We start from the raw sequence: 19661 nt of genomic DNA, 5'->3' as shown, positions 1-19661 counted from the left end.
AGATCCTCAAGCTCTGTCAGGTTGGATGGGGAGCGTCGCTGCACAGCTATTTTCAGGTCTCTCCAGAGATGTTCGATCGGGTTCAAGTCCGGGCTCTGGCTGGACCACTCAAGGACATTCAGAGACCACTCCTGCGTTGTCTTGGCAGTGTGCTTAGGGTCATTGTCCTGTTGGAAGGTGAATCTTTGCCCCATTCTGAGGTCCTGAGCGCTCTGGAGCAGGTTTTCATCAAGGATCTCTGTACTGGCCTCCCGGGTGGCGCAGTGGTCTAGGGCACTGCATCGCAGTGCTAACTGCGCCACCAGAGTCTCTGGGTTCGCGCCCAGGCTCTGTCGCAGCCGGCCGCGACCGGGAGGTCCGTGGGGCGACGCACAATTGGGCTAGCGTCGTCCGGGTTAGGGTGGGTTTGGCCGGTAGGGATATCCTTGTCTCATCGCGCTCCAGCGACTCCTGTGGCGGGCCGGGCGCAGTGCGCGCTAACCAAGGGGGCCAGGTGCACGGTGTTTCCTCCGACACATTGGTGCGGCTGGCTTCCGGGTTGGAGGCGCGCTGTGTTAAAGAAGCAGTGCGGCTTGGTTGGGTTGTGCTTCGGAGGACGCATGGCTTTCGACCTTCGTCTCTCCCGAGCCCGTACGGGAGTTGTAGCGATGAGACAAGATAGTAATTACTAGCGATTGGATACCACGAGAAAAGGGGATAAAATTTATTTATTTAAAAAAAAAAAAAGGATCTCTGTACTTTGCTCCGTTCATCTTTGCTTTGATTCTAGCTAGTCTCCCAGTCCCTGCCGCTGAAAAACATCCTCACAGCATGATACTGCCACCACCGTAGGAATTTTCCTCCAGATGTGACGCTTGGCATTCAGGCCAAAGAATTCACTATTGGTTTCATCAGAACAGAGAATCTTGTTTCTCATGGTCGGAGAGTCTTTAGGTGCCTTTTGGTAAACTCCAAGCGGGTTGTCATGTGCCTTTTACTGAGGAGTGGCTTCCATCTGGCCACTCTACCATAAAGGCCTGATTGGTGGAGTGCTGCAGAGATGGTTGTCCTTCTGGAATGTTCTCCCATCTCCACAGAGTACCTGGTCAGAGTGACCATTGGTTTCTTGGTCACCTCCCTGACCAAGGCCCTTCTCACCCAATTGCTCAGTTTGGCTGGGTGGCCAGCTCTTCTAGGAAGTCTTGGTGGTTCCAAACTTCTTCCATTTAAGAATTATGGAGGCAACTGTGTTATTGGGGACTTCCAATGCTGCAGAAATGTTTTGGTACCCTTCCCTAAATCTGTACCTCAACAAATTCCTTCGACCTCATGGCTTGATTTTTGCTCTGACATGCACTGTCAACTGTGGGATCTTATATAGACAGGTGTCCAATCAATTGAATTAACCACAGGTGGACGCCAATTAAGTTGTACAAACATCAAGGATGATCAATTGAAACAGGCTGCACCTGATCTCAATTTCGAGTCTCATAGCAAAAGGTTCTGAATACTTATGTAAATAAGGCTTTTTTTGCAAAAATGTCTAAACCTGTTTTTGCCTTGTCATTATGGAGTATTGTGTGTAGATTGATGAAAAAATATATAATACATTTTAGAATAAGGCCGTAACGTAATGTGGAATAAGTGAAGGGGTCTGAATACTTTCCGAATGCACTGTACATCTGTAGTCATACATCTAGTATTCCACAAAATATTAAACTCAATTACATGAAGTAAATTTTTCTAACACTGACATTGAGGAATATCAACACACCAACAAAACACTGTTGATTTGGGAAGTAACTGTGCCTTTAAAGACAAGCATCATTGCCTACTCAACTCACGCTGTGTCGTTGGCATGTGCCAAATGTAATATTTAAATGAGTAAATTAAGAGTCTGCCTGAGGTAAAGCATTAAAGGGATAGTTTACTATCCTTTTAACAGACTCACCTGTGGCGTGACAGAGCATGCCTGTGTGATGACTCTTGCCCAGTCTGGTTGTGACCCCACAGTCATGGCAACCAGGTTGGGTGTGGCAACCCCCCGGAGGACCCTATAGAGCTGGGAGCGCAGCTTAGAGCAGTTACTCGAGGGAGAACTAAGAATTGACAAAGAATGAGAGAGACACAAAAAATAATGAACTAAATGCTGCAAAGAGGTTCAGGAACTTTCTTTAAAGGGATATTTCGCTGAAAAATTATGAACTTTCTGTACCTTGAAAGAAGCTCATACTTGAGTACTGTGACTTAAATCGCTGTGACTATGCAACTATGAGCTTCTTTCGAAAAGCAAGACGATTAACAAATACGTGTGTTTCAAGTTGCCACAACAACAGATGCGATTGTAACGGATGTACAGTCAGGTCCAAAATGATTGGCACCCTTGATAATAAAAAAAAAAAAAAAGACACCAATAATTTTGGACCGGACTGCATATAAAACTACAAATGGAAAAGCCAGGTGGACAGGGCACTGTCACTAAGGGATGAGCATGATGGATGGGTAGTGTAGTCTCACCTGAAGGTACAGCCTGTGATGGTGTTGTGAGTGAAAAGGATGGGCATGCGGCTGCTGGGGTTAATAGAGCACTCTCCCCCCAGTGACACACCCAGAAGAGTTAGCTGACCCTGAGTCAAAGAACAGGAAATCTCAGTATATTGGCACTACGCCTCACCCCATTTAAACCAATGCAGTGTAGCATAAGAATGGAAAAGTAAATATAGCTGCAAGCAACAATGAAACGTGGTGCTGGCTATGAGCAGGCTTAAAGAGAGTTGCATGGAAGCATTACTGAGTGTTGTGGTTGCATGGGTGGACCTGACCCTTAGCATTTATGCTAGTGATAAAGACGTCTAACAGTTTGAGATTCACAACTGAATTGCATGCCGTTTCCATGTTTGAGATCAACACCTGCTTCAGCATACACCTTCCTACTGACCACAAAACCCTCAAATCAGTTTCAAGTTTAGTTATTAGGGTTTAATTCAGAACACAATATTTATTTTTTAGAAAGGTTCAATTTTGTCCATTTGACGTTTATCATTTAGATTTGTTCAAACATAGTAGCGACTGACATGGTGAAAATACTGTATATTTGGAGTTCCGAGTCAATCAGATTTACAGCTCATGAGAAGATTAAGATTTTATTTAAAATCCAATATGGCGGACCTCATGAGTCAAATTTGTTCCTTATGATGAGAAACACTGATATACCAAGCTTCGTGTTTATACGTCAAACAGGGAACTGGGGCTGAGCCTTAGAATGCTTATTACAGCACCACCTATAGGCCATATTGCCAAAGTATAATTGTTTTTACCAATCGTGCATTGCGATACTGAACAAGTGTGAAAGAATAATCAGAAGGGAAAAAATCCATCAAAACAAAATGTTTTCTTGCAGCTTTGCTGCCAGCACCCCTAATAAGAACATTCAGTACATAGTGTCAAGGTTGTGATTCTTTAAAGCAACTGTAGTGTAGGCCCATTGATTTCACTGATCTTCTGTGTCTTCTCTGAATAGTTTTTCAATTAAAACAAAGTCGCATACGTGTCTCTGTATATCAACAAGTAGTTTGCCAAAAAAATGAAAAACATTGGTTCTGCATGTCATGACGTGTGCTATTCCCAAAGGATACAGGTTGGACTGCTTCGCCAAACTGACCAATCACAGGAGTACCCATTGTTAGTCCCACCACAGGGGTTGGTTCAGGAGTAGGAGGGGGTGTGGATAACTGTGAGAAGTAGATGACTTTCAATTAAATTTGAATATTGAACCATAGCATTGATACAATAGACATACAGTGCATTTGGAAAGTATTCAAACCCCTTCCCCACATTGATGAGGAAAACAATTTACACACAATAGCCCATAATGACAAAGTGAAAACAGGTTTCTAGAAATGTTTGCAAATGTATTAAAAATAAAAACAAATACCGTATTTAAGTATTCAGACCCTTTGCTATGAGACTTGAAATTGAGCTCCGGTGCATCCTGTTTCCATTGATCATCCTTGAGATGTTTCTACAACTTGATTGGAGTCCACCTGTGGTAAATTCAATTGATTGGACATGATTTGGAAAAGCACACACCTGCCTATACAAAAAGGTCCCACAGTTGACAGTGCATGTCAGAGACCAAGCAGAGGTCAAAGAAAAACCAAGCAGAGGTCGAAGGAATTGTCCATAGAGCTCCAAGACACGATTGTGTCGAGGCACAGATCTGGGGAAGGGTACCAAAACTTTTCTGCAGCATTGAAGGTCCACAAGAACACAGTGGCCTCCATCATCCTTAAATGGAATTAGTTTGGAACCACCAAGACTCTTCCTAGAGCTGGCCGCCCGGCCAAACTGAGTCATCGGGGGAGAAGGGCCTTGGTCAGGGAAGTGACCAAGAACCCAATGGAACTCTGGAGATGGGAGAACCTCCCACAAGGACAACCATCTCTGCAGCACTCCACCAAATCAGGCCTTCATGGTAGAGTGGTCAGATGGAAGCCACTCGTCATTAAAAAAGGCACCTAAAGGACTCAAGACCATGCAAAACAAGATTCTCTGGTCTGTTGAAACCAAGCTTGAACTCTTTGGTGTGAATGCCAAGCGTCACATCTGGAGGAAATCTGGCACCGTCCCTACGGTGAAGCACAGTGGTGGCAGTATCATGCAGGCGGGATGTTTTTCAACGGCAGGGACTGGGAGACTAGTCAGCATCAAGGGAAAGATGAACGGAGCACAGTAGAGAGAGATCCTTGATGAAAATCTGCTCCAGAGTGCTCAGGAACTCAGACTGGGCGAAGGTTCACCTTCCAACAGGACAACGACCCTAAGCACACAGCAAAGACAACACAGGAATGGCTTCAGGACAAGTCTCTGAATGTCCTTGAGTGGCCCAACCAGAGCCCAGACTTGAACCGAATCAAACATCTCTGGAGAGACCAGAAAATAGCTGTGTAGCGACGCTCCCCATCCAACCTGACAGAGATTAAAGGATCTGCAGAGAAGAATGTGAGAAACTCCCCAAATACAGGTGTGCCAAGCTTGTAGCGTCATACCCAAGAAGACTTGAGGCTGTAATCACTGTCTCAGGTGCTTCAACAAAGTACTGAGTAAAGGGTCTGAATACTTACAGCACCATTCAAAAGTTGACACCTACTCATTCCAGGGTTTTTCTTTGTGAAATAACATATGGAATCATGTATTAACCAAAAAAAGTGATAAACAAATCAAAATATTTTATATTTGAGATTCTTTAAAGTAGACACCCTTTGACTTGATGACAGCTTTGCACACTCTTGGCATTCTCTCAACCTGCTTCATGAGGTAGTCACCTTTTGGAATTAATTTCATTAACAGGTGTGCCATATTGAAAGTTAATTTGTGGAATTCTTTCCAATGCGTTTGAGCCAATCAGTTGTGTTGTGACATGGTAGGGGTGGTAAATAGAATATAGCTATTTGCTAAAAGATCAAGTCCATATTACGGCAATAACAGCAAAGAGAAACGACAGTCCATTACTTTAAGACATGAAGGTCAGTCGATCTGGAAAATGTCAAACTTTGAAAGTTTCTTCAAGTGCAATCTCAAAAACCATTAAGCGCTACAATGAAACTGGCTCTCATTTCCGCCACAGGAAAGTAAGACCCAGAGTTACTTTTGCTGCAGAGTACAAGTTCATTAGAGTTAACTGCACCTCAGATTGCAACCCAAATAAATGCTTCAGAGTTCAAGTAACAGACATCTCAACATCAACTGTTCAGAGGAGACTGAGTGAATCAGGCCTTCATGGTCGAATTGCTGCAAAGAAGACCACTACTAAAGAACACCAATATGAAGAAAATACTTGCTTGGGCCAAGAAACACAAGCAATGTACATTAGGCCGGTGGAAATCTGTCCTTTGGTCTGATGAGGCCAAATTTGAGATTTTTGGTTCCAACCGTGAGGGTGATTTGCTGGTGACACTGTCAGTGATTTATTTAGAATTCAAGGCACACTGAACCAGCATGGCTACCACAGCATTCTGCAGCAACATGCCATCCCATCTGGTTCGCGCTTAGTGGGACTAAAATGTGTTTTTCAACAAGACAATGATCCAAAACACACCTCCAGGTTGTGTGAGGGCTATTTGACCAAGGAGAGTGATGGAGTGCTGCATCAGATGACCTGGCCTCCACAATCACCCAACCTGAACCTAACTGAGATTGTTTGGGATGAGTTGGACTGCAGAGTGAAGGAAAAGCAGCAAACAAGTGCTCAGCATGTGTGGGAACTCCTTAAAGACTGTTGGAAAAGTATTCCAGGTAAAGCTGGTTGAGAGAATGCCAAGTGTGGAAAGCTGTCAAAGGCAAAAAGGGTAGGTACTTTGAAGAATCTCAAATATATTTTTATTTGTTTAACACATGATTCCATATGACTTATTTCATAGTTTATGTCCTCACTATTATTCTACAATGTAGAAAATAGTCAAAATAAAGAAAAACCCTTGTGTCCAAACTTTTGACTGGTACTGTATGTAAATGTAATATTTCAGTTTTAATTTTAAAAAACTCGTTTTTGCTTTGTCATTATGGGGTTGTGTGTAGACTGAGGGAAAAAACAATTTAATCAAACTTTAGAATAAGGCTGTAACGTAACAAAATGTGGAAAAGGGGTCTGAATACTTTCCAAATGCACTGTACCAGGGTAAGTGTCAATTCCATTTCAGTTTAATCAATGCAGGAAGTAAACAGAAATTCCAAGATTGAATTGAAATGGAATTGACCCCAACTGAGACAGATATTTCCGGGATGCATAACTATAACCATCAGTCATGTGTTTTCATGGTCATCACCCACATTCACTGTTAAAGGGATACTTTGGCAATGATTTTGACAATCATGTCTCTGTCTCCAGTATGAAGGTAGAGGTAGTTTTGCGGGCCAATGCTAACTAGCGTTAGCGCATGACTAGAAGTCTATGGGTATCGGTTAGCGCAATAACTAGAAGCTAGCAGATACCCATAGACTTCCCGTCCTTGCACCAGCTAGTTAGCAACTTCCTTCAAACTGCATGCAGAGACAAAAAATGGTATCCACAAGTGCATCTGCCTCTGGGGAAGTAGATAAAGGGCCTCATTGCCAAAATCGCAAAGTATCCCTTTAAGTTTGTCAAAGTCCCAACATAAGCATATAGCTACTCTGCAAAAGGGCTATTTGACACGAGAATGCATGCACATCACTGGAACATGTTTGTAAACCAAAAATTGCTCTATACACCATCGATTGAAAGCCTACCTGGAAACGGACAGTGTGCTTCTGCAACAGATTCGTATTGGAGTCAGTGTCTACCAAGACCATGTTTACCGTTGCCATAGCGATCTCCCCTATAATTGTGTACCATATAAGATAGTCCACCTGCATGTGGAAAAGAATGAGAAGATGTGAGCTAGGAAGATTAAATGGATATTCAGTCATTTTGTCAAAATTATTTAACCTGATTGTTTAATCTCTAACCTTTGACACCACATTGAGACAGGAACCATTTTGTTCTCTCGGTTTAGGCCAACCATGGCCAACTACTGGAGTGACTGGGATCTAACACAGGAAGAGAATGAGAGGTCAGTGTGTGCAGTCCAAATCTTTCCCCTTAGCCTCAAAGAATGCACTTCACTCCCTTCCCCAAAGTACAATGCCTAGTGAAAGTCTACACCCCTTGCAGTCTTCAAATGTTGCTGCTTTAAATTCAAAACTGGATTTAATTTTTTTTCCCCTACTGATCTCACAACCTACTCCACATTCCAAATTAGCAGAAAATGCAAAACAAAAGATGTCTTGATTGCATATACTTGGTGGAAGCACCTTTGGCAGCCATTAAAGCTGTTTTGTCAACATTTCTCAATCTCAATACATTTGGTTGGAAATCTTTGATGGACAGCAAGATTCAAACCTTCTCAGATTTTCAAGCAAATTTAAGTCAGGACTGAGCTATTCTGGTGTGTCTTTGGCTTTAAAATGTGTGTAATTTAAAAATAAACTATCCCAGGGTTAAGTTTTCAGAAGATCGAGACGTGTTTCTCTAAACCTTTACCTTGGCTTTCCAGTCCATCCTGGTGAAAAGTATAACCATAACATGATGCTGCTGCCACAATACTTAAAAATAGAGAGTGGTTCACCCTGTGGTGTGTTGTATTGAATTTGACCCAAACCTGTAGTTTTTAATTGTAATTTCTTTGCTGTGTTGTATTACTTAACAGCCTTATAGCAAACCCAATGGATGATTTGGAGTGGATTGTTATTTATTTTTCTCCCCCAATTTTGTGATATCCAATTGGTAGTTAGTCTTATCCCATCGCTGCAACTCCCATACAGACTCGGGAGACGCGAAGGTCGAGAGCCATGCTTCCTCCGAGACACGACCCTGCCAAGCCGCACTGCTTCTTGACACACTGTTTGCTTAACCCGGAAGCCAGCCGCACCAATGTGTCGGAGGAAACACCGTACAACTTGCGACCGGCCAAACCCTTCCCTAACCCGGATGCTGGGACAATTGTGCGTCGCTTCATGCGTCTCCCAGTCGCGGCCGGCTGCGACACAGCCCGGGATCAAACCCGGATCTGTAGTGATGCCTGAAGCACTCCTGAAGCACTATTTTAACTTTTTCATAAAGGTCAGTATTTTGAAGTTACTGCAATGTTGTTGGTCCTCTGTAATTTCCAGTACTGTGGTGGCAGCATCATGTTATGGGTATGCTTGTCACTGGCAGGGACTGGGCAGTTTGTCAGGATCAAAATGAATATAAGGTTAAGAGGAAAACCCGCCATAGTCTTCTGAAAACTTTATCCCAGAGTAAAGTTTATTTTATTTTTCAGTGGGACAATTACACAAATTGTAATGCCCAAGACACACCCGAATGGCTTTCTGACCGGTGTTGAGTGTTCCTGAATGGTCCAGTTTTAGTCTTGACTAAAATCTGATTGAAAAACAGAGACAAGGTTTGAATATTGAGGTCCATCAATGATTCTCGAGCAATTTTGATAAAAACAATGGATATATTGTATGTTGCCTTAAGAGTTGTGCAAAGTTGGTAGAGTCTTATTAAAAATAATTCACAGTTGCAATGGCTGCCAAAGGTGCTTCCACCAATAATTAACTTGGGTGTGAAAACACATGAAATCAAGACATTAATTAAAAGCATTTTCTATAATTTTTCATTCACTTTGAAAATGTGGAGTAGGTTGTAGATCGGTAGGAATAAAATCCAATTTAATCACTTTTTAGATTTAAAATTTAGGGCAGCAAAATGTGAAGACTGCAAGGTGTGTGTAGATTTTCACTAGCAACTGTGTACTCATTCACCTTTCTCCCCGAAGGATGTACTCGTTCACTGCATATATTGAAAGCATGGGATTTGTGTAAGAAAAAAAGGTGGAGCTGCTCTCACACCAATCCAATGCTTTGAAATCTATGAGGGGAAGTGAATGAGTGCACTTCAGAAAGAGAATAGAGAATGGGGCCGCAGAAAGTGAGTGCCATCCAATCTGAGACAAGTCACATGTTTTTGCCCTCTAATGTGTGGTCAATCTTACCAGATTATCTGGTAATATCTGAATACTCTCACGGACTGGAATCTGTAATGACAATAATTAGTTGTGGCAGAATGTGTTATCTTTCACTGTGAATATTCCAGTAATGTTAAGGCAATATCAATATGGCCAATTGCAACGCAGAAGCTGAACTTCTTACATAGTACTGTGTTATTGCTGGCTTTCTAAAATGATATTAACGGGAGATTACATGCACCTGCGTACTAAAATAAGATTGATTGCAATGCAAAACCCACAAGAATAAACCAGTGATTTAGCTGATCTCACGTTGATACCAGACAGCTGCAACTTTTGGCGTCTGGGGTCTCTATTCCCGCCCCCAATGAAATAACGACATATCAGGAGCATCGGAAACTGAAAGGCTGATGAATGTAAAATACTTAAGTATAAGATTCTAAAAAAAGTAGTAGGCCTATATTTCACTCAAACATTTAATCGTAACATAGAAAATTATTATAGCCTAATGTGCCATTTGAAATAACTTAGACTACATTTTCATTTGATAAAGATTACTCAATTATGATTGGCTTGATTTAGTTACACATTTTAAAATATGGACAGTGCAGGGATATTTTTACATTTTGTCTGAGAACTTAATCTAATTGATTGCACCCAAATTGGTCATTTTAATTTATAGGATTCAGATAAATTAAATAAATGGTAACACTTTACTTGACACCCAGCGCCATAACACATTATGACACAGTCATAACGACATGAGTGTCAAAACCCCCAAAACCTACCATGGTAGTTATATCATGGCTGGTTATGACCAGTGGTAAAGTCTTTTTGTGGTCTGTCTACTTTACGATTTCTATTTTTGCCAACTTTTAGTTCACTACATTCCTAAAGGAAATGTACTTTTTACTCCATACATTTTCTCTGACACCCAAAAGTACTCGTTAAAGTTTGACAGGAAAATGGTCCAATTCACACACTTATCAAGAGAACATCCCTGGTCATCCCTACAGCCTCTGATCTGTCGGACTCACTAAACAAATGCTTCGTTTGTAAATGGTGTCTGAGTGTTGGAGTGTGCCCCTGGCTATCTGTAAAAAAATAAATAATAATAATTAAAGTGCCGTCTGGTTTGCTTAATAATATAAAGAATTTGAAATGGTTTATACTTGTACTTTTGATACTTAAGTACATTTAAAACCAAATACTTTTAGACTTTTACTCAAGTAGTATTTTACTGGGTGACTTTTAATTGAGTCATTTTCTTTTAAGTTATCTTTACTTTAACTCAAGTATGACAATTGAGCACTTTTTCCACAACTGGTTATAACACCTCCTACATAAGAGTGTCAAAACCCACAGAATTTACCACAAGGCAAAACACTCCATTACACCATAGCCTACTTTTGTTATTTACACATTTTTTTAAATTGACCGTATTACATTATCATTGTAATGTCAGACATGAACCTACCCCAATGCTATTTCTGATGACTGGGATGAATGCAGGAGCAGATTTTAGGAGCAGGACAAAACACCCTCTGACTGATGACTGACATAAGGGCATGTATGTGACAGGCCTATCTGGCTTATATGATTATTATGGTGATAATGCTTCATGACATTTCATAGTTGAAGTGTACCTATGATGAAAATGACAGGCCTCTCTCATCTTTTTAAGTGGGAGAACTTGCACAATTGGTGGCTGACTAAATACTTTTTTGCCCCACTGTAAGGCAATAAATAGGCCATAGTGGCGAAGTAATTACAATTTAGCAATTAAACACTGGAGTGATAGATGTGCAGAAGATGAATGTGCAAGTAGAGATACTGGGGTGCAAAGGAGAAGAAAAAAAGAAACAATATGGGGATGGGTAGTTGGATGGGCTATGTACAGGTGCAATGATCTGTGGGCTGCTCTGACAGCTGATGCTTAAAGTTAGTGAGGGAGATATGAGCCTCCAGCCTCAGTGATTTTTTTTGCAATTCGTTCCAGTCATTGGCAGCAGAGATCTTGAAGGAAAGGCAGCCAAAGGAGGAATTGGCTTTGGGGGTGACCAGTGAAATATACCTGCTGGAGCGCGTGCTACAGGTGGGTGCTGCTATGATGAGCAGTGAGCTGTGATAAGGCGGGGCTTTACCTAGCAAAGACTTATAGATGACCTGGAGCCAGTGGGTTTGGCGACGAATATATAAAGCGAGGGCCACCCAACAAGAGCATACAGGTCGCAGTGGTGGGTAGTATATGGGGCTTTGGTGACAAAACGGATGGCACTGTGATAGACTGCATCCAATTTGCTGAGTAGAGTGTTGGAGGCTATTTTGTAAATGACATCGCCGAAGTCAAGGATCGGTAAGATGGTCAGCTTTACGAGGGTATGTTTGGCAGCATGAGTGAAGGATGCTTTGTTGCGAAACAGGAAGCCGATCCTAGATTTAATTTGGATTGGAGATGCTTAATGTGAGTCTGGAAGGAGAGTTTACAGTCTAACCAGACACCTAGGTATTTGTCCACATATTCTAAGTCAGAACCGTCCAGAGTAGTGATGCTGGACGGGCAGTGATCGGTTGAAGAGCATGCATTTAGTTTTACTTGCATTTAAGAGCAGTTGGATGCCACGGAAGGAGAGTTGTATGGCATTGAAGCTCGTCTGGAGGTTAGTTAACACAGTGTCCAAAGAAGGGCCAGAAGTATACAGAATGGTGTCGTCTGCGTAGAGGTGGATCAGAGAATCACTAGCAGCAAGAGCGACATCATTGATGTATACAGAGAAAAGAGTCAGCCCAAGAATTGAACCCTGTGGCACCCCCATAGAGACTGCCAGATGTCCGGACAACAGGCCCTCCGATTTGACACACTGAACTCTGAGAAGTAGTTGGTGAACCAGGCGAGGCAGTCATTTGAGAAAGCAAGGCTGTTGAGTCTGCTGATAAGAATGTGGTGATTGACAGAGTCGAAAGCCTTGGCCAGGTCAATGAATACCGCTGCACAGTATTGTCTTTTATCAATGGCGGTTATGATATTGTTTAGGACCTTGAGCGTGGCTGAGGTGCACCCATGACCAGCTCGGAAACTAGATTGCATAGCGGAGAAGGTACGGTGGGATTCGAAATGGTCGGTGATCTGTTTAACTTGGCTTTTGAAGACCTTAGAAAGGCAGGGTAAGATAGATATAGGTCTGTAACAGTTTGGGTCTAGAGTGTCTCCCCCTTTGAAGAGGGGGATGACCGCGGCAGCTTTCCAATCTTTGGGGATCTCAGGCGATACAAAAGAGGTTGAACAGGCTAGTAATAGAAGTTGCAACAATTGCGGTGGATAATTTTAGAAAGAGAGGGTCCAGATTGTCTAGCCCAGCTGATTTGTAAGGATCCAGATTTTGCAACTCTTTCAGAACATCAGCTATCTGGATTTGGGTGAAGGAGAAAAGGGGGAGGCTTGGGCAAGTTGCTGTGGGGGGTGCAGGGCTGTTGATCGGGGTAGGGGTAGCCAGGTGGAAAGCATGGCCAGCCGTAGAAAAATGCTTATTGAAATTCTCAATTATCTTGGATTTATCGGTGGTGACAGTGTTTCCTAGCCTCAGTGCAGTGGGCAGCTGACAGGAGGTGCTCTTATTCTCCATGGACTTTACAGTGTCCCAGAACTTTTTGGAGTTTGTGCTACAGGATGAAAATTTCTGTTTGAAAAAGCTAGCCTTTGCTTTCCTAACTGCCTGTGTATGTTGGTTCCTAACTTTTCTGAAAAGTTGCATATCGTGGGGGCTATTCGATGCGAATGCAGTACGCCACAGGATGTCACAACAGGTGTAAATATATGGGTCATGACCATGTTATGACATGGTTATGATCGTGTCATGACGCTGGGTGTCAAGTGTTACCAAAGAAATGTAGTATCCAAAATCCAGATTTGGGCCAAACTTCTTCCTACTAATGATTTAAGACATAAAAATGTTCAAAAGCCACACAAAAGTCCACCTCCTCTGTGGGCTAGGTCGGTCTTCTGTGCACGGTTCTGCGGCTCATCCCATGCCCCCTGCCCTTGTGCCTTGAACCTTGCTCGCTTTCAGTGGATACAGCTGGAGAACTGCATTGTGCACCACTCCGGAGCCATGACCAATATATATTGTCCTGCTAATAACATATGAGAATATCCAACAGGCTTTTATATAAATCTAAATGAATAATAATCGCTTTGTTTAAAAAAATTATATTGGAGATGATTTTTGTTTTCAAATAATGTAAAATGAGCGAGAAAAAGGCCATTCTTGAACATGGGGTGAGTCATCGTTACTAATTTGTAAATAAAGCCAGTTTGTTATTTAGAATTATTTCTGTTTTTAGAGGGAGAAATACCTACAGTTATCTCATGGGTCTCCCAGTCGAGGCCGGCACGGGTATTGAACTAGCATCTGTAGCAACACAGCTTGCGCTATGCGGTGTCTTAGACCGTTGCGCCACTCAGGCGCTGTACAATGTGACCGGTTGGGAGAGGCCTACAGTACTGCAGTAAGAGCAAAATAATCCTAACAAGAATAAAAACCTCAGTTTTAGTAAGTAATACTGAAGTCGTGCACAATTATCAGTTTCTATTTAGGTTTATGTCACCCATTCATTGTCAGAGACACAGTAGGACCCAAAAGCATAATCAGTGCTCTAACTCCTCCTTGCGCTGGTCTGGAGCAATGAAGTGGTGACGCAGGGTACCATACTGAACCAGAAATGACCTCTAAGTCTCACCCCATAAGCTCACAACTTTTAAAGGAGGAACCACTGTAGTATGAAGCTGCATCTTGGGAGTATTGCTTCTCCATATTATGCAATTTATTCCCCGTGAATCCCCCCTTTCAAAGAAATGTGTAATTGAAGTCGCTTGCATTATTTACCACGGAATTAATTAGCTTCATTTCTTAGGGATCAAATTATATTGTAACAAAATAATGTTTCAGGAATGCTAATCGTATCTGTTACTAACCACAGAAACTATTTCAGAACAATCTGAGATGATTGGTGTCGAAATAGTCTTTCTTGTGCTTCGAGGTGGAACGACCCTTGTACGGAATGATTGACAAATAGTTCCATCTACCCTTGGTCTGCTCAATAAGCAGGTTCAATAATACCCACCAGAGGGTGAAAATGTCTCCAAAGATTTTGAACTAAAAGTTTAACACTGACATCAGCTTTAGGGAGTGGTAATCAAGTGGCCAATAATGGTTGCAATTGAAATCAGTTCTGTGGGTGATTGTATTGTCTATTGATCATTTAACGAGAGATTATCTTGTGTTAATACGGAAGCCAACAGTGGTTGCAATAGGCCCAAGATATTTATATTATAGAGATACTGTACGCATGCATCCAAAACTTGAGCACACACACTAACCTTGAGCAGGCTGATGTCATGGAAGTAGGACTGTGCATTGAGACTGGGGTCTGTGGCACAGGATAGGGGGGTCAGTGTGCGGGTGCAAGAGAGAGAAATAGATTGCAGGAACCCTACAAGGGGAGACCAGAAATAAAAATATAGAACAAACCAAAAACGTTGTAATACAAAAAGTATTACTTGAGTACTGGTCAAAACAAACATGAGCAACTCTTATTGGACAAGTCCTGGTAGACCATCCCTGTTTCAGTCAGTTTTCTTCCATTTGGTGCCAAATGAACATGACCCCGGTCTCCCAAGACTATTAGCACCACCCAGCAGTTCAGCCAACTGCAGCAGTGCGTAAGATTTCTACTTTATTCAGAGTATAGGGACTCGGTTCAGAAGAACATAACGTTGGCCAACAGTCAGACATTTTTGTTCTAAATAGCATATTTCTATCTGACTGTTGAAGGAATCATGTCAACTCTATTCATGTCATGTCTATCTGCAAGGTTCAACAACATTTGGCTACTGAACAGGTGCCATCTTACTGGCAGGGTTACGCTCGACACAGGAAGACGTGGCGGCCCCTGGTGAAGGCTGTCGAAGGACCCCACGAATGGAGGAGCTGTTGAAATGGGACATGATTGTGTCATCAACCTGCGACAAAGTAACAAGACCGATCAGAGAGAAAAATTACTAGGCCTGTCTGAATGATTAAATCGCTGGTTAAGATTATTATACAGACACCACATCTCAACATACCCTGTAGAAATCTTTGGTGTGGGTACTATAAGTTGCAGATCCCTTCCAAGAGAAGTGGTAGGAGGAGTCCAATGGTGTATTAGCAAGAGCTGGAAGGATCTGGGAAACTGTAGTATTATCTGTAGAGAAGGAATGGATGGATCACCATCAGGAAAATGTGTGTGTGTGTGTGTGTGTGTGTGTGTGTGTGTGTGTTTACCCTCTTTTGGTCGAATGCAGACAAATTTGTTTGTGACAGTGACGCATGAAGGATCCACATTGACTCTGAATATCAACCAGCTCTCAATGCATTCACCATATCTGTAAAACAAACAATTAAATTGGTCAAATCAATGTTCCTTGATGTGCTTTAACAATACATAACTAAATAAATCACTTTACAGTGCATTCGGAAAGTACTCTGACTCTTTTACTTTTTCAACATTTTGTTAGTCTTATTCTAAAATTGATTAAATTAAAACATTTCTCTACACACAATACCCCATAATGACAAAGTGAAAACAGGTTTAGATTTTTTTGTAAATGTATTAAAAAACTAAAAAAACAGAAATACCTTAAGTATTCAGACCCTTAGCTATTGTAAGAATATTTAAAGATAAATACACAACACAGAGGACTAAAGGTCAAGAGGGAATTAACCATCAATGGAAATAGTTGCTCTTCTGTCATAGGGAATTAATGATCAATAGAAATAGTTGTTTCTTTGTAATTGGAACTGAAGATTAATGGGTCAGGGACACGGGAGGAATTTCAGTCGGACTCATAGCTACATGTGGCAAGTTCATTGGTCCGAATTGTCTATACATTGAGCCTCAAACAGAATTGGTATTTGGCCCAATTTTACTGCAATGAATTCTAATTGGTCAACCACAGGCTAGGCTTGGGTATAACTACATCCTGTCTCTTTTTTCAGTGGAGAAACCATTGAGGACAGGGAAGAATAAACATCTACTTCCCAGCATAACTGATTTGTTCTCTTTGAATAAATATATTTTGCTCCCCCTGATTTGCTTTGGGCTCTGTGTTATTGAAGAATAACATCAACAGCTAACACATGGTGCCGTGACCAACAAGAAAAAAACAAATCAACTGTGTGTTGATCCAGGGGAAAGATAAGAGGGCTGCGCGCAACCCACTTCGGGGGAAGTCAGCTCTTAATCTCCTGACTGCTAACATATTGCTGGGTGAGTCTAGACCTATATCTAAAAGAACCAGATCAGGTTAAAATAAGTGCATGCATTGAGTGATACATATATGTGATGTATAGGGGTTCGAATCCTCTGTTAAAGCCCTATCAGTTAAAATAAGCCACAATTGATTAAGGGTGTGAAACCTTGTTCCATAGAAGTGAGTTTCTAGTTGAGTAGCAATTTAGGGTAATGTAAGCCTTGTACAAGCTTTTGAAGTGAACACACATTTTAGGGGTAACCAGGCCCTGTAGAAACAATGTGTTCTATAAGATAGGAGGTTAGAGTCCTCAAGGGGTTGTAAAACTATAAATACTTTTGAAGTTAATGTAATGCCATTTTTAAAAATGAGAGATCCACTCTGGAAAAGGGCAGGACAGCTGTTCTGGATGTGAACATGGAAAGTATCAAATTCACTGGCTAGTGATATGAAGAACCATTTCAAATTAGAGTGTTGGCAAGAGATAAAATAAATATGTCATAGTTGACAAAGATGGAATCTGTCTGATATACAAAAAGCTTGGGGAGAAATAGAATGTCTAACTTATTGACAAAGACACAATGGTCTTTTATCTGTATTAGCCAAAGTAAGAAAACATGATAAATTCCTTTGTGATACTCAGGATAGGACTTTGCAGAGAGAGAGAATTTGAGGGCTCTTGGTAAACACAGACATTAAAAGCCAAAATTCAACAATTACAGGAGGCAAGGGTGGAAAAGGCAGACTTGGCCCCTACCTGTGGATTCTCTATTCCCTCAATCTACCCTCATTCTGAGTTGCGCAGGGCAGATCAGGTTTTAAGCATCTGGTCAGCACTTCCTGGCTTTGAGTCAACAGATTCTGACAGCGGTGACGAACGAGGTCTTAGGGAGTAAAGACAAACCTCCAGTGACAGTAATCACACAAATCAGCATCTCCAAAACAGTTGGATGAATGGTCAAAGCCTTTGAAGCATCCACAAGACGTGGGACCATTTAAAGTGATATAAGGAACTCCACAATCTACATCCTTATGATGGGTTACAGTTGTTAGCCTTTGTGAACATGGTGTACACAACCGTGAACATGGTGTACTTGAAGAAAAGGTTTATAGAGCTGTGGGTGGTGAAGAGCAAAGATGTGGCAAATGGACGGAGAGCCATTCATGTTTTCCTTTAGGGTCTGACCAATGCTGTGGGGATGTTTTTCAGCGGCAGGGACTGGGAGACTAGTCAGGATCGAAGCAAAGATGAACGGAGCAAAGTAGAGAGATCCTTGATGAAAACCTGCTCCAGAGCACTCAGGACCTCAGAATGGGCAAAGGTTCACCTTCCAACAGTACATCAACCCTAAGAGCACAGCCAAGACAACGCAGGAGTGGCTTTGGAACAAGTCTCTGGATGTCCTTGAGTGGCCCAGCCAGAGCCCGGACTTGAACCTGATCTAACATCTCTGGAGAGGCCTGAAAATAGTTGTGCAGTGACGCTCCACATCCAACCTAACTGAGCTTGAGAGGATCTGCAGAGAAGAATGGGAGAAACTCCCCAAATACAGGTGTGTCAAGCTTGTAGTCATATCCAAGAAGAGTCAAGGCTGTAATCGCTGCCAAAGGTGCTTCAACAAAGTACTGAGTAAAGGGTCAGAATAGTTATGGAAATTAGATATTTACATTTTTTTTTTTTTTTAATTAACATTTCTAAAAACCTGTTTTTTCTTTGTCATTATGGGTATTGTGTGTAGATTGGTTAGGGGGAAAAAACGATTTAATCAATTTTAGAATAAGGCTGTAATGTAACAAAAAGTGGAAAAGGTGAAGGGGTCTGAATACTTTCCAAATGCACTGTACATCCCACCTTGACACCAATGTAGCAAACACTGGCGGTGAACGCAGCGTCCCTTGCGAGGATCGAACCTGGACAGCCATGACCCCAAGGCAAATGCACAGGCGTATAAACTTACATGACTTCATCTAAACATCCATTGAAGACAGAGCTCAAGTCAGGGATGTCACAGTCCACAATGTCACAGCAGCAGCCAATATCACAGAAGTCTGGGGTCAAATCACATAAACACACTACAAGACAGCAAAGGTTAATCTCAAAACTATGGCAGTGCACTAATGTATTTTGTCAATGACAATAGACCTAAGTTCCTTGTGACGTGTAGCTACCAACCTACCTTTTGGAGTTAGACTTGTTTTGGCAGTAGTTTCAACAGGAGGTGGGACTGTTTCAATGACTGGCTCGGGGGTGGCTTCAGATGATGGAGCCTGGTCCGTGGTTACCGTGGAAACACCATCTTGAGTGACAGTTTCAGCAGAAGCAGTTGCAAAAGTATCCAATGCAACAGTTGAAACGGTATACATCGGGTCAGTGGTACTGAAAGGCTCATAGGTTTTTGGACTGTTCGTTGTTATTGAATACTCTGTGTTGACTCCTCCATCTGTGGCCGCATGGGTCACACGTACAGAAAGTACAATAACTAGCTGCACTGCGCGATACAAATGGTATGTGGACATTTTTGTCTAACAGGTGCGAACTCTACCGGCTAACGTTAGCTAGATAGAAACATAGCTAACGTTAGCTAGCAACCTGATTTGGCTTGAATAGGTTGCAAAGCTACTTCTGCATCACGTTTGCTAGCACCGAAAAACAATAGCTAACATAAACTAGGAAACGAGACGAATTACTCATGTGAATTTATCTATGCACGAAAATCCAACACTATTGAAGACATGCTAACAAAATGTAGCTATAAAAAGCCTCACGTTGCCAAGGAAGCTCAAACCGCTTAGCTTACATCCGTTTCTTCTTCTTCTATGGTATTTTGGAGGTCCGCAAACAATCCGCTGCCTACTGTGTA

At 41.9% G+C, this 19661-nt stretch overlaps 1 protein-coding gene and 1 long non-coding RNA gene across 5 annotated transcripts in view; one reads left to right on the top strand and one right to left on the bottom strand.

Moving 5' to 3' along the window:
* The window catches only part of LOC120046399 (tectonic-3-like), a 22746-nt gene extending 3085 nt beyond the window's left edge, over nucleotides 1–19661 (bottom strand). The window contains exons 1-12 of one of the 4 annotated variants that reach the window (XM_038991600.1): nucleotides 18978–19661; nucleotides 18759–18873; nucleotides 15833–15933; nucleotides 15634–15752; nucleotides 15420–15528; nucleotides 14887–14936; nucleotides 9537–9578; nucleotides 7465–7545; nucleotides 7246–7365; nucleotides 3615–3710; nucleotides 2497–2600; nucleotides 1931–2078 (exon numbers count right to left, since the gene is read on the bottom strand). In XM_038991600.1, the coding sequence (XP_038847528.1) occupies nucleotides 1931–2078; nucleotides 2497–2600; nucleotides 3615–3710; nucleotides 7246–7365; nucleotides 7465–7545; nucleotides 9537–9578; nucleotides 14887–14936; nucleotides 15420–15528; nucleotides 15634–15752; nucleotides 15833–15933; nucleotides 18759–18873; nucleotides 18978–19317 (1425 nt within the window). In that variant the 5' untranslated portion in view covers nucleotides 19318–19661. The other 3 variants (XM_038991598.1, XM_038991599.1, XM_038991602.1) reach the window with 3 other exon arrangements.
* Nucleotides 4952–16013, top strand: LOC120046400. Its single transcript, XR_005476792.1, has 3 exons — nucleotides 4952–5002; nucleotides 7512–7568; nucleotides 15381–16013. It is a non-coding gene; the product is annotated as an uncharacterized LOC120046400 (long non-coding RNA).

This window comes from Salvelinus namaycush, chromosome 4, assembly GCF_016432855.1.
Source record: "Salvelinus namaycush isolate Seneca chromosome 4, SaNama_1.0, whole genome shotgun sequence".
Classification (NCBI taxonomy): domain Eukaryota; kingdom Metazoa; phylum Chordata; class Actinopteri; order Salmoniformes; family Salmonidae; genus Salvelinus; species Salvelinus namaycush.
Note: the sequence above shows the minus strand (reverse complement) of the source record. Positions and strands in the feature narration are given on the sequence as shown.